The sequence below is a fragment of the Malaya genurostris genome, chromosome 2, assembly GCF_030247185.1.
Source record: "Malaya genurostris strain Urasoe2022 chromosome 2, Malgen_1.1, whole genome shotgun sequence".
Classification (NCBI taxonomy): Eukaryota; Metazoa; Arthropoda; class Insecta; order Diptera; family Culicidae; genus Malaya; species Malaya genurostris.
In genome coordinates, this window is record NC_080571.1 from 61,100,215 (window position 1) to 61,115,539 (window position 15,325).

The 15,325-nt window shown below is 33.1% G+C and overlaps 1 protein-coding gene across 2 annotated transcripts in view; it reads right to left on the bottom strand.

Moving 5' to 3' along the window:
• The window catches only part of LOC131432812 (protein takeout-like), a 66,527-nt gene extending 53,571 nt beyond the window's left edge, over positions 1–12,956 (bottom strand). The window contains exons 1-2 of one of the 2 annotated variants that reach the window (XM_058599339.1): positions 12,819–12,956; positions 3,652–3,922 (exon numbers count right to left, since the gene is read on the bottom strand). In XM_058599339.1, coding sequence (XP_058455322.1) covers positions 3,652–3,736 — 85 coding nt within the window. In that variant the 5' untranslated portion in view covers positions 3,737–3,922; positions 12,819–12,956. Of the gene's footprint in view, positions 1–3,651; positions 3,923–10,133; positions 12,769–12,818 lie in introns of those variants that run through there. The other variant, XM_058599340.1, reaches the window with a different exon arrangement.
• Between the last annotated feature and the right edge of the window lie 2,369 nt (positions 12,957–15,325).

Genomic DNA, 15,325 nt, shown 5'->3' on the forward strand with positions numbered 1-15,325 from the left:
GTAAGAATATAGTAGAGATACAGTTTAACAAAACAAAAGTTTATGTTCAGTTCACGCAACATAACATTAGATTTGGTTAACAAAGATGTACACAGTGTCTAATCATAAATAAAATACATCTAGACTCCCCAGTGTAATAGTAATGTAGTTGGGCATCCCATGACACATTAAAATCGCTGTCTAGTGTAGAGTGGGTGCGTAAATGCTCCTCAATTGCATGTATAAAGTTGCCTGCAAATTTAATACAACCACAGTAGCTAATGGGAAAAAGTACACCCGTTTTTCACTTCACAGACGTGTGTATTCGGTTTTTATTTTCCGAGTGCTCAAAGTTTTCATTGCTTTATGGACCGATAGGTCTGAGCCAAAAGAGAGAGAGAAAAAAAAAAGTTTTCATTGAGAGTCGATTTCGCGAAGTTGAATGAAGAAAACAGCGATTTAGAAGAAAAATGTTCAAAAAGAAGTTTATGTTTCGCTTATGTCTTTTTCTCTAATACAACATCGTATTTATACCTGCCAATATAGAAAAGACAACCGCGACTGAATGTTTTTTCGGTAGTAGTGTGCCATCTAGTGGCTAGTAGTCATTGCGGTGTTAGCGTTATTTCGGTGACAGAGCGCCATATAGCTGCAAATGGCAGAAACCAATTCAACCATTTATGTTGGTTAAAAACAACGTTTTATTTCTCTAATTCAACTAAAAAATTAGTTGAATGGATATGAAGTGTGCCTTAGCTGAGAAATGACAATTGGTGAATGCAACTAAAAAAATATCCATTTCAACAAATATTTTATTATTATCAAGGGAATTAGAATTAGAAAATCTAAATTAGCAAAAGTAAGATTTTTTTAGTTGTCTCAAAAAATAACTAACTAAAATCAGAAAATCAACTAATTTTTTCGCCAAAATGCTGATATCGGTCTTTCCGTGTGTCATCGTACAGTGGGAAATCTAGATTTATTTGATTTATGGTCTAATGCAATAACGTGAAATACAAAATCACTGCGAGAGAGTTTTCCGTCGAGAGGAAAGTGTGGCGAAATTTCATTTCTGCATTTTTAATTTTTTAATTGAAATCACCAATAAAAAGTGCTGTCATTTCTTAGTTAAGGCACACTCCATATTCAAATTTAAATATGGATATATCGTAACACATGCGAAAAATATCAAAACAATTTTGTTGTTAAAATCAACTATTTCAAAAACACAAGGAACGACCGAAATTAGCTCTGCGCCTAATTCGTATTACTGTTTTTGGATTAGTTGATTTTAACAACAAAATTTTCAAAATAACTATAAATTAGTTAAAATTGAGAATTTACTTTGCTGAAAAAACTCTTATTTTTAGAGAATGTGTTTAGTTGGCGAATATTCTGGACACAAACCAGCAATATTTCAATCCAACACGAAATTATCATTGACAACTAATTTCGTTATTAAAATCAGAAAATTTGTTTCTATTTATCTATCACTGTCATTACTGAAGGACAGCACAAAGAAAACAAAAATGAAATTGGTTTTATCAACAAGTTTATTAGCCAAAAACTCATGAGAAGTGTCAAAGCAAAACAATGCATTAAAAAGCTAAAAAGGACAGTCTTGTTGAAACTGCTTGCAAATTGTTTAGATGTTTTTCGCATGTGTTACGATATAGCCATATATAAATTTCTAAACCGATATGTGAAAATGACGTAAACTGTTAGTGGAAAGTATATTTATTCAGAATTTGTGCGCATTTGAAGCGATTGTGGGTAATAATGTTTTTACGCGGAACAGTGAAGTGAGTTTCGAATGTTGCGCTCTAATTATATATGTCAAATGATGTTTTTTGTATCTTCCAACCTTCCGAGCTACGCCGTCTTTGTGTTTCCGAGTGCTTATGTGCTTATGTTTTGTGTTTCCGAGTGCTCAAAGTTTTCAGTGAGAGAGTCGATTTCGCGAAGTCGAATGAAGAAAACAGCGATTTAGAAGTAAAATTTTCAAAAAAAAGTTTATGTTTCGCTTATGTCTTTTTCTCCAATACAACATCGTATTTATACCTGCCAATATAGAAAAGATAACCGCGACTGAAATTTTTTTCGGTAGTAGTGTGCCATCTAGTGGCTAGTAGTCATTACGGTGCTAACGTTTTTTCGGTGACAGAGCACCATATAGCTGCAAATTGCAGAAACCAATTCAACCATTTATGTTGGTTGAAAACAACGTTTTATTTCTCTAATTCAACTAAAAAATTAGTTGAATGGATATGGAGTGTGCCTTTGCTAAGAAATGACAGCACGTTTAATTGGTGAATTCAACTAAAAAAATAGCCATTTCAACAAATATTTTATTATTATTAATGGAACTAGATTTAGAAAATCTAAATCAGCAAAAGTAAGAATTTTTTAGTTGTCTCAAAAAATAATTAACTAAAATCAGAAAATCAACTAATTTTTTCGCCAAAATGCTGATTTCGGTCTTTCCGTGCAGTAATAGGAATTATGCGCAGAGCTAATTTCGATCCTTCCGTGTGGTATCCGAAATGGCGTGCGTGTGTTATGTATGCGACTGAACAAGTTATTTCCATCTTACGTGACATGTGTCTGTAAATCGCTGGTTACCTACGAGAATCAGTTGATAACATGTCAGTTGAATGAACAACCTTCACACTACGGCAAATCCTGCACTGAAACTGCGATAATGATACCATCAATCAAAGACGAAGGTAACCAGAAGGAAATAAACCCAGAACTGATGATCCGAGAACTCTTTTATCGTCGAACCAACTAGCAATTGCAACTAATTTAATGCAATGTGCGCATCTACAAAAATTTGTGTTGGATCCTTCTCAGAACAGGGAATATAAGCGACCAACTCAAAGCTAGCGTTGCCTTCAGAACACACTCAATTATAACAATTATGAATACGAGAGACAAGTTGTAGAGATCTACACAATTTGATTTTCGTAGACTCCATTTCCAATATTAAAAATTTACAGTAATATTATATTACAAATAGTGAAACTTCAATGAATGAACTTCTTATTAACCTTGAAGATCATCACCGGTAAACTTGGATCGTTTTATAGGCACACTGAAAATCAATTGAGCAATGATGATAAACTCGGTTTTTTTTTCACTGCCCCTAATAATACGGTATTTGCTTTTCGCCGGTGATGGTCGAGCAATAATTCGTTGAATGATCGGTAAAGGTCAGCGGAGGATTCGTTGATCGCCTAGGATTTGTTTTGAGGAAAAGTGTGAGTTTGTGGGTGCTAATTGTGCCTTGATGTTCAGTTAACTGATGAATAACACACCGGCAACGAAATGCTGTCCACAACTTTGAACGATCAAATCGTCGGTGACGGTCACCGGCAGAGCTATGTTGTAACAGATGACATTGAAACGGAGAGCGCTCTTCAAGTTAATGGTCCTGAATCGGTCAGTTATAATCATGAGTCAGCAAGTTCGGCAACCTTAACACTTGAAAGGAGCGGTAATATTTGGTTTGTGCTGAGTGGTTAGCTACTATCAACGGAACCTGATCATATAAAATGTATCGCGGCGAATGACTTAACATATTGATCAAAATGATGTCGATAATATATCTTTCGGAACAGAATCATACTATGACAGAGTTAGGAAAAAGTGATTGCATGCAATTGTACTTACGTCTTTCATACGCCGCCCAGGAAGTGCCCGCCAGGACCGCCAGATATCCAAGCAAGCTCCATACCGCCATCGTAGAAGAATACATTTTTGTTTCGAAAATTGCTCAAACACCGATTTGCTTCGTTTTACTCAGTCAGTGCTCGCTTGTCTGTTGCTCCCCCGTCAATCGGTGGGTGTGTGTGTGTGATTTAGTTGTGTACTTATGTTTCTCCTTTTAATGCCGAAGCTTCGTAGCTGTGGATGCTTACCCTTCTTTGCTCTCAATTTCACGCTAGCGACGGTGATGGAAAACATTGAACAATCGTTAGAAAATATATGCAACAATTTGACGCAATTTCGCGGACTCGGTAGCTGTCAGTGTCTGTGCTTAGAGAAATCCGCTTTTGACTAGGCTTATCGAAGTAGGATTGTTGGGATTATCGACGACAGTAAAAAAAATGTTATAGAGGTTTAATTTTGGTTATGTAATTTTGATTAAAACTGTTTGAAACAATTTAGCAGCTAGTTCCATCAATCTTTAACACGTTTAGAACGAAATTTTTTCAACCGAAGACTTCATAAATTTTCTAATTTTCGCTAAATATAAACTAAGAGCGATAGGAATATCACATTTGCACAAAAAAATCGTGTAAAAGTAAATAAAAATCGGGTAATTCTGAAGAACTTTTTTGATTATATAGTAAAAATCACAAAAAAAATCAATCTTGATTTGATTCAACCGAAGTTTTTTTAAGCATCCAACATTTGTTTGAGACAACCATATTTCAGTTTATATCACGCATATTTTGTTCGAATCTTGGATATTTCGGTTTGAAACAACAATTTTTTTTTGGTTTGATCGGCAAATAATCGTTTTGTTGTTTTAAGCAACCAGGATTTTTCTCCATGTTCTTAGCGAATCTTTGGTACAGTATATCTTTTAAATTAGATTTAGTATTTATAGTTATTCATACATTCAAATTACGAACGGTCATTGCTTTTTTTAGTAGAATCATTTAAATTGGATTCCAAAAATAGCTTTTGGCATCATCTTCAATTATACGAAAAAGTTCGAAAACATTGCACTACGGGACAATAGGAGTGTTTTGCAAATAGCATTAGCTTTACGTTTTACCGCGTGGTGGCATTAGCAGCTCAATATAAATTGCTAATACACTGATGAGTCAAAGACAAAACGTAGAAATATTTAAAAACCAAGTTTTTTTTTATTGATGCAGTTAAATAAAATGGACGGTTTTTGCAAGTTTCATAACAATAAAAATCCTTTGAAATTTCTGATTCCAAAGAGATATTACAAAACGTCGATTATTAAGGAACAATTTGCTTATGATTTTTTTCAGTTCAGAATTTTTTTTCCTAAGAAAAAAATACATCTCTGTGACTAAACAGTTCTCGTGACCTCAGCTGCCAGTTCACTTATCTTCTAAAACACGTTGTCTTTGAGGGATCGCTACATCACTTTTATCCGCGTAATGTTCGACTTCGCTACCCTATGGCAAAGAAACCTTGCTCTGAGTAATTAAAACAAACGAGCCGTTACAGATTAGTTTGCAAAAAGGCCGTAACCAATCGTCAAATAATGCATTCGACGAAATGACTCTTACGGCTTAATGGCCCTTTCGGTGAAACTGCTTTCGATCAAACAGCCCATTCGACGAAACAGTTTTCGGCCAAATGTTCCGGTACCGTCAACGAAGCTTCAATTGTTTTGGCTTGGTGGTCTAAATTTGCAAGTCTGTCGAGTGGTCAAACCATCGCAGGATCATTGTATTGAAACTAATTCGACGAATGAAGTGCATATACGATTCCGCAATTTTACATCACGACAACTTTCGGCCACATGCTGCGCCTTTGATCAAACTTTGATATGAAAATTAGTTCTGCTTCACTAGTTTTGATTGATTCAAAGCATTCTTACCAAAAAAAAACCGGAGTCATTCATTTGGCAGTTTAATCTGTTTTTGGATTGAACATGGTTACTTTCGCATGTTCACTATTGCATACGTTATTTTCTAGTCCGTCTCTTCATACATAGAAAGAAATTATGAATTTTACAGATGACATAATTCTACAAACGATACAATTCATAACTACTGAACTTCTCGAATGACGCAATATTCCATTCGTACAGAAATATACTGGCACCGAGTGTAATTTGCACTCGGCTAGCAAGTGAGACTGTATGATGTTATTTGCAAGATTTACCAGCCAAGCAGATATGTGCTTCTGTGGCTCAGTCGACTAACTGGTGTGCTTTGTGATCTTATGTTTTTCGGTTCAAGTCGCGGTGGTGCTATCGATCTTTTGATTTTTTATTCCATTCGTTTTAAAGGCATGTAATTTTTCAAATCACACAATTTTACTTGTTCTTGAATATAAATTCATGTGAAATATAATGCTCCATGCATCTTATAAGATGTAAAATCACAAGAATTTTTCGAACTGTGCAAGTATTGGTAAAAATGTATAATTTTAATTTTATACTTCTCCTGTCTTACTGATATCGACTGTAAAACTCTTGACTTTTGACTCATGACTCTTGTCGCTTTGGTTTCGAGTGCAGGATTATGGATTAGATGTTTATAGGGATCGTGAAGTTTTAGGGCATATTTAGTCAACGAATTCGCTCAGGAAGCTTTCACTAAATAGAAAAACTTTTCTCGATGTGGAACACATCTTTGTTTTCTTTATAGGGGTGCAAATTAGTAATTCAAGGGTGAATACATATAGAAATGTGGTCAACTTTTGAACTCTTACAGCTCAGACAGTTTTGTTTCAATCACTAATTTTATTTCATCAACTGATTGGAAATATTTTGCTTTCAATGTTTATAGTCACGTATTTTAAATTACATATCACTGATAAAAACTACCAATGTCTTTTTTTACCCGCTAAAAATCTAAAACACTTTTCTGATTTACTAGATTTCCCTAACGGAGACGACGGTTTTGAAGGAGTAAGCGATATATCAATTGGAAAGCATCGCTCTGATTGCTCATTCGATGCAAAAGCGATACTAGTTTAAATGAAATTCTATGTTATATAGTTTTCGCATGAGAAACCTGGAACTGAGCCGGGGTAAGTCTTGAGTACTTCACGGAACGACCGAAATTAGCTCTGCGCCTAATTCGTATTACTGTTTTTGAATTAGTTGATTTTAACAACAAAATTTCCAAAATAACTATAAAATTAGTTAAAATTGAGAATTTACTTTGCTGAAAAAAACTCTTATTTTTAGAGAATGTGTTTAGTTGGCGAATATTCTGGACACAAACCAGCAATATTTCAATCCAGTACGAAATTCTCATTGACAACTAATTTTGTTATTAAAATCAGAAAATTTGTTTCTATTTATCTATTACCATCATTACTGAAGGACAGGACAAAGAAAACAAAAATGAAATTGGTTTTATGAACAAGTTTATTAGCTAAAAACTCTTGAGAAGTGTCAAAGCAAAACAATCCATTAAAAAGCTAAAAGGGACAGTCTTGTTGAAACTGCTTGCAAATTGTTATGTGCCCGATAATGACTCACTATTTTTCAATACCGATAAACGAATTAATTTAAACGTAAAGCTTTTTAGAATTCTCCGATGACGGCTCAATCGGTTCGATAATCGGACAGATGATCTAACCGATGAGAGCCGACTAAATCCACCAGGTGTATATTCTTGATTCGCGCGTTCGATTTTCTTCGAATTTCCACACGAGAACTAAAACCTTTGTGCTGCTAATGAAGATTGATCTAATCAGACTTTAGTCCATTTGCTCATTAAAAATGAAATAGTACGACGATTGATTGAAATGTTTGATTGAAAATACAGATCATTTGAAACTTTGGTTGTCTTGTTCCACATCAGCCCATGGGAATGATCCTTGAAATTTTTTTTCTTAAAGAATAGTTTGAGCAGATAGGTCCTCATTTGAATAAGCAATTCAAACCTATGAAGAAAAACAAACTTTCAAATTAACAAGCTTAATCTTGAAGCCGGGGTGAAATAAAAATAAATCAATGATGACTCGCGCAATAAAAACGAGTAAAAGTGCTGTAATTCTTCAATTCGATTTTGTTGTAAAAATTGATTGCTAGGCTAAAATTTAAATCACCTTTTTATCACTTCAATTCTTCAATTCGATTTTGTTGTAAAAATTGATTGCTAGGCTAAAATTTAAATCACCTTTTTATCATAGTATTTTGTTAAAATCAAACAAATGCAGCAAACCAGTTTTTTTCAGAAGTGGTCTCGAACACTCATTCTCAATTTTATTTTCGTCAGTTGAATTAAACATAGACGGATTCTTAGTGCCTGCATTAGCAATGCAATTGTCCTGTACACTTAGGAATTAGATCGCGAACAAGGAGTCGATTAGTGTCAGAAAATAAATTCATTGATAGAATTAAAAAAAAATGCCTAAATCTGATTCTAAGAAAAAAAAAAATAGTTAAATAGTTAACTACTTCATCAAAAGACATATCACCGAAATTTTGCTTACGGAAGTCGTTTCGCCGAATGAATAACTTCACCGAAAGCGAAACAACCCTTTTTTATATTTTGCCGGAAAAAATCGTAGACTGTGTACACATTTTTCAATAGCTTTTTAACTTACTTAATTATATTAGGAATGTTTATGTTAATCGCAGCCGCCAGTAGTATCATCACATTTGACTCGATTTATTCGTTTTGTCTGGTTTTATGAATTTTATAGCTTTAGTTGAATCCCAACGAGTGGCATGGACACAGAAAAAAAATAAAATTTACTCGATATGTAATTCAATGATACTTTGAAATAAACATCAATTGAATCAAAGGTTTGTTTGAAAACCATCATCGCTGTAAAAGTAAACTAGAATGCCTTGATTTCCCAATGAATTATGCAACATATTTTACAGATTTACGCTTAGTTTTGCTTTTAATGTATATTGAAAAGTGAAGATCTGAGAGATAACTTTATATTCAATTTCCTGCTCCAAATATGTGCATGGAAATAGATGTAAATATTTTTATCTGTGGATGTCTGACAGGATAAATTTTCCCAGTTGAATATTATTAGAGCATTGAAATTCATAGATTATTGTATGATTTCGCGTAGTGACTGTTTCGTCGAAATAGCTTTCGGCGAGAATCTTCCGCTATAGTTTTTCGTTAGTCATTTGACGCCTAGAATTCACAACGAAATGATTTTATGTTGAGAGCAAAGAAGAAGGCAAAAAAACATTCATTAGTATCTAATGAGGAAAACAAATTTAAAACGTAGCATGCGAAAACAACTATGAAATGAAAACCACGAAAAAGCTACGTCAGGGACGGGGACCCGAACCCGGGGAAATCGTTTTGTCAATTAAACTATTCTGCATATGAAGCACACACGAAGAATCAGTCTAATTAAACAGAAGACCCGAACATGTTCAGCCATGCAGTTCAATTACAGTCGTATTTGTAAGGCGGCTCAAAATTGAACGGCTGAAAGCAAAAATCGGATAAGTGCAACTTAGTTTGTAAAACCCGTTTAACTATTTTTGAATCTTTTCTTCGGCCAGTATTAGCCGAAAATAACGTTCTCGTTCGGCACGTCAGCAAAGACATGGCACTTCGGTGCCAATTAATAAGTGTTTTGCAAATAGCATTAACTTTACGTCTGCTTAGCGGTTCAAGTTGAACTGTTTAAGTTTGCATTAAGCAGTTCAATTTGAACTGCTCTGCACTGACGAGTCTAAGACGAAACGTAAAGAAAAGTAAAAACGGTTATGTGCCCTAACCACAAACTTAGGTTTTCCCCTAAATGATATTTTTGAATGAAAAACCTGACAAAAACTTAACCGGTTCTTTCAAAACAAATGTATTTATCTGGTTTTTGCATTAAAATTTTTTTCAAAAGGCCGCTGTGGGAACGCAGCATAGATCAAGTTGTTTTTAACAAACAAGCAAATCATGCTTCGTCCACAGCGACAGTCGGTAAAAACTTTGAATGCAAAAACCGGATAAATACTTTTGTTTTGGAAGAACCGATTAAGTTTTTGTCCAGTTTTTGCAGAAAAGATCTTTCTGAACGATTCTTGCATTTCAAAATCCATGTCCGGTTTTTGCTCTCAATGTTTTTATCCGGTTTTTGCTCTCAATGTTTTTATCCGGTTTTTGCTCTCAATGTTTTTATCCGGTTTTTGCATTCAAAAATAGTTAAGCGGGTTTTCCAAACTAAGTTGCACTTATCCGATTTTTGCTTTCAGCCGTTCAATTCATAATTGTATTCTCATGTCGTTTTTATAATCTGTTTCCCTTTTTAGATACTGATCAAATTTTAAACTAGCTCGCGGTTCTACGTCTTAACAAGACTTAAACAAATACTTGATTCATAAGTAAACGTTTTGGTTCATAATCTATCGAAAATATTTTTTTTTATATCATTTATTTATACCCGGCTTTAACCTAGTTGCGGTCGTTCACCGGGTAATCGAAAATATTGATTTTAATTTATAAATATACCTTGACAAATGCTTAACAGTCTTGGGTTGGTGGTTCAGATAATAAGGTGCCAGTCTCGCTAATCACGTGTCATATGTTTTAATTTCCTATCTGGAAAGATTCTTAGTGTCAGTATGATCGTAGCATCTGTGAAGTCCATTGCAAAAGTAGATTTCCACAGAAAAATGTAATGCCCTTATATTGCTTCACTCAAACTTTATCTTGTAAATTTGACCAAAAAAGCTCCTATTACCTACTCCTCCCGAAGTTACTATTTATAAGAATCGAGCAAAGCAACCGAAATAAAAAGTTTCTGAAAATTTAACCTTAGGGAAGAACATTCCAGTTTCCAGGAAACTCTAGGTTTTCTTTGTTTAAGAAAAAAATTTCTTAAATTCAGAATATTCCAAGGATGTGTGGTATTTTGAAACAGAAGGTTAAGACTTCGCATCGGAATTTAGTTCCCTGAATTCAAAGCGGATCGTTTGTCAGGTTGAGTGTGGTACTAAACTATAAACTATTTTCATCTATAAAGTTCAAGCTAAGATACACTCTTCCTGCATATCAAAATTTACTAAACCGAGTTTGAGCGGACTTCTTCTATTACTTATAGCGTTAAATTTCAACAAAAAAATGAAGGTATGATCCAGGGAAAATCAACGAAATTATGGCTTTTGGTGAAATACTTCTGTCCTGATTCTTAGCCCCAAATGGAACGAATATAGAACGAACTTCTATGAAAACAATCAAACGAAAACAAGAAACGATTGTTGCTTTTTTTTCTATGTTTAAGTCTGCTTTTTTTTTGTTAGTGAAAAAAGAATAGCTGAGAAAAATTTCAAAACCGCTTATAGAGTATAGCATTCTGAACACATCATACTGGATCTAAGCAACCCAAGCTTTCTGACAAGTGTGATGATGGCTTATGTTGAAACATTGTAAAAATTTTGAAACTTTCTAACTAACTAAACTAACTCCTAACTCATTAATAACAGATTTGAGCGACTTACAATATTGAAATATGAATAAATGGAATCAAATTTTTACGTTAGGTAGGATTGGTAATTGTTTTACCAAAGTAATGCAATCTGAAGTTATACAACATAACTATTAGGTATGACGAATAAGTTATGGATCTATTCTAACATATTTGAGTTACTGTTCCGATTGACTCGCTATGTAGTTGGTGAAATTTCTACAGCCGCTATTGTCGTCTCAAAGCACCGCAAATCCTTGCTCGGATAGTTCATTTCGAAATGGCAAGACGACAAGGTTTCGTACAAAACGGTGGTTGGCAATAGGTTTACCTTGAAGACATCCGCACCGATTCAATAGGAATCTCTTTCGATTTAACTTCTCTCTCTCTCTCTCTCTCTCTCGAAATTGAGCAAAGTACGACAGGCTTGCAAAACATTTCGTTTTAGAAAGGAAAGTACCCGTGACCACGTGTCGATCGAAAAACGAATCAAATGACACACCGGTTTGGTTTGAAGTGACATCTGATATGGGAAAACCGCATTGGACTGCGCATGGTTTCGAAATTCGTAATCAGATGCAAACCAGTTCAGTAAGATTTTGTTCATTCCTACGTGGTGAAGGTGTCGGAAATTCGTTTGTAAACAAAACGTCCTTCACTAAAAACCGTTAAGGATAGCAAAATTCATATTCGAAATGACAATTATTCTTGAGCTCCTAAAATGAGATGTTAGGCCAATTCTTATTAAAAACATCAACACAGTACTGACAACCATTTACGAAACTATGTCTTTTGTGTTAGCTAATTATAATCAAATCGACATAAAAAGACTTCAAATACTTCTAACTACAAGCGACGAACTGGATAATATTTACTGAAACGCACGCCTGCTACGAATGAAAAACTACCGGAGGATAACATGCGTTCTTCTTTTCGACAATAAAATGAACACTTGATAACAAGTCCACAAGTTACTAAGCAACCGAGCAAAATCGCATCAAAACATGATTCAGTGGAAATAACATAACTACTTATCTGAAACAACATAACTACTCAATCATTCAATTTCGAACATGCATTTTTTCCGTGTTCATCTCAATCAAGATCAATTCGATTCAAACTCAGCCCATCGATCAGTTAGCAAAATGAAGAGCTATTGAAAAAATTTATGTCATATTTTTAAACCAAATAAAAATGATCCAAGAAGTACATTTTAAAATTCGCTCTGACTAGGCACTAACGATTGAGCATGAGAAGTATATTATTGGTTTGAGACTAAGAGATCTTTTTGACCCAATTCTTCAGAGCTTGTTAACATATGTTAATTTTTCTAGCAAGTTTGTATTGGATCAATATTTTTGTTCATTCCTCACACTCTTTCTTCATTTTTCACTTTCGTTTTTGTTTCAATGTTATTTGTCAATGTTGCTAGTTTGCAAATATTTGGCTTCAACTTCAAAATCGCGAACCATTTTCTTCTCTTTTGTCATGTTTATTCTACGATGGACGTAACAATTGCACATTTTCTACTCAATAGTTCACAAACGTTGCTGAATCTGGCACCACCAATTTCATTGACGCACTAATTGTTACTTTTGGGGTTTTAATTCGCACTAGCATCCCTTCGAAACGCAACCAATCCTTGAGCAGCATCAGCAGCGGCTACTATTGACAACACAAATCCCTGAACGTTCACACTATTTTCAAAAACAAAAAATACATCAACTCACTCGCAGCAACAGCACTCGGCAGCACCTTTGGACAACAAATAAAGAAGAAATTATGAATGCCGTTGACTTTTATATAGATTTCTTTGCGCCACAGACACTACTGCAGCAACGTGCGCAACCGAGCAACGCCGAAAAAAAGCTCAGGTGCACGCGGAATGAAAGCTCGAATTCAAGCCGTTCTCTCACTCACCCCTAACCGAACACCACGCGGCAGACTACTAATGCCGCCTGCTGAGTATTACTAAGCCGTTCGGACTTCTGTTCGTTTTGTTTTTTTTGCATGCACCGGGCCCAGCTCAGTTCTCGGTGGGAGAATGTTTCTCTCGCTGCGAAGCTGGGAGCTTTCAGAGCGGATTGAAAGCGGGCTTGTGAGTGAGGTAAAGTTAAAATTGACTGCGATTTGTTTCTCCCTTACGATATACAAAATTTACAGATTTTACAGATTTTACAGATTTTACAGATTTTACAGATTTTACAGATTTTACAGATTTTACAGATTTTACAGATTTTACAGATTTTACAGATTTTACAGATTTTACAGATTTTACAGATTTTACAGATTTTACAGATTTTACAGATTTTACAGATTTTACAGATTTTACAGATTTTACAGATTTTACAGATTTTACAGATTTTACAGATTTTACAGATTTTACAGATTTTACAGATTTTACAGATTTTACAGATTTTACAGATTTTACAGATTTTACAGATTTTACAGATTTTACAGATTTTACAGATTTTACAGATTTTACAGATTTTACAGATTTTACAGATTTTACAGATTTTACAGATTTTACAGATTTTACAGATTTTACAGATTTTACAGATTTTACAGATTTTACAGATTTTACAGATTTTACAGATTTTACAGATTTTACAGATTTTACAGATTTTACAGATTTTACAGATTTTACAGATTTTACAGATTTTACAGATTTTACAGATTTTACAGATTTTACAGATTTTACAGATTTTACAGATTTTACAGATTTTACAGATTTTACAGATTTTACAGATTTTACAGATTTTACAGATTTTACAGATTTTACAGATTTTACAGATTTTACAGATTTTACAGATTTTACAGATTTTACAGATTTTACAGATTTTACAGATTTTACAGATTTTACAGATTTTACAGATTTTACAGATTTTACAGATTTTACAGATTTTACAGATTTTACAGATTTTACAGATTTTACAGATTTTACAGATTTTACAGATTTTACAGATTTTACAGATTTTACAGATTTTACAGATTTTACAGATTTTACAGATTTTACAGATTTTACAGATTTTACAGATTTTACAGATTTTACAGATTTTACAGATTTTACAGATTTTACAGATTTTACAGATTTTACAGATTTTACAGATTTTACAGATTTTACAGATTTTACAGATTTTACAGATTTTACAGATTTTACAGATTTTACAGATTTTACAGATTTTACAGATTTTACAGATTTTACAGATTTTACAGATTTTACAGATTTTACAGATTTTACAGATTTTACAGATTTTACAGATTTTACAGATTTTACAGATTTTACAGATTTTACAGATTTTACAGATTTTACAGATTTTACAGATTTTACAGATTTTACAGATTTTACAGATTTTACAGATTTTACAGATTTTACAGATTTTACAGATTTTACAGATTTTACAGATTTTACAGATTTTACAGATTTTACAGATTTTACAGATTTTACAGATTTTACAGATTTTACAGATTTTACAGATTTTACAGATTTTACAGATTTTACAGATTTTACAGATTTTACAGATTTTACAGATTTTACAGATTTTACAGATTTTACAGATTTTACAGATTTTACAGATTTTACAGATTTTACAGATTTTACAGATTTTACAGATTTTACAGATTTTACAGATTTTACAGATTTTACAGATTTTACAGATTTTACAGATTTTACAGATTTTACAGATTTTACAGATTTTACAGATTTTACAGATTTTACAGATTTTACAGATTTTACAGATTTTACAGATTTTACAGATTTTACAGATTTTACAGATTTTACAGATTTTACAGATTTTACAGATTTTACAGATTTTACAGATTTTACAGATTTTACAGATTTTACAGATTTTACAGATTTTACAGATTTTACAGATTTTACAGATTTTACAGATTTTACAGATTTTACAGATTTTACAGATTTTACAGATTTTACAGATTTTACAGATTTTACAGATTTTACAGATTTTACAGATTTTACAGATTTTACAGATTTTACAGATTTTACAGATTTTACAGATTTTACAGATTTTACAGATTTTACAGATTTTACAGATTTTACAGATTTTACAGATTTTACAGATTTTACAGATTTTACAGATTTTACAGATTTTACAGATTTTACAGATTTTACAGATTTTACAGATTTTACAGATTTTACAGATTTTACAGATTTTACAGATTTTACAGATTTTACAGATTTTACAGATTTTACAGATTTTACAGATTTTACAGATTT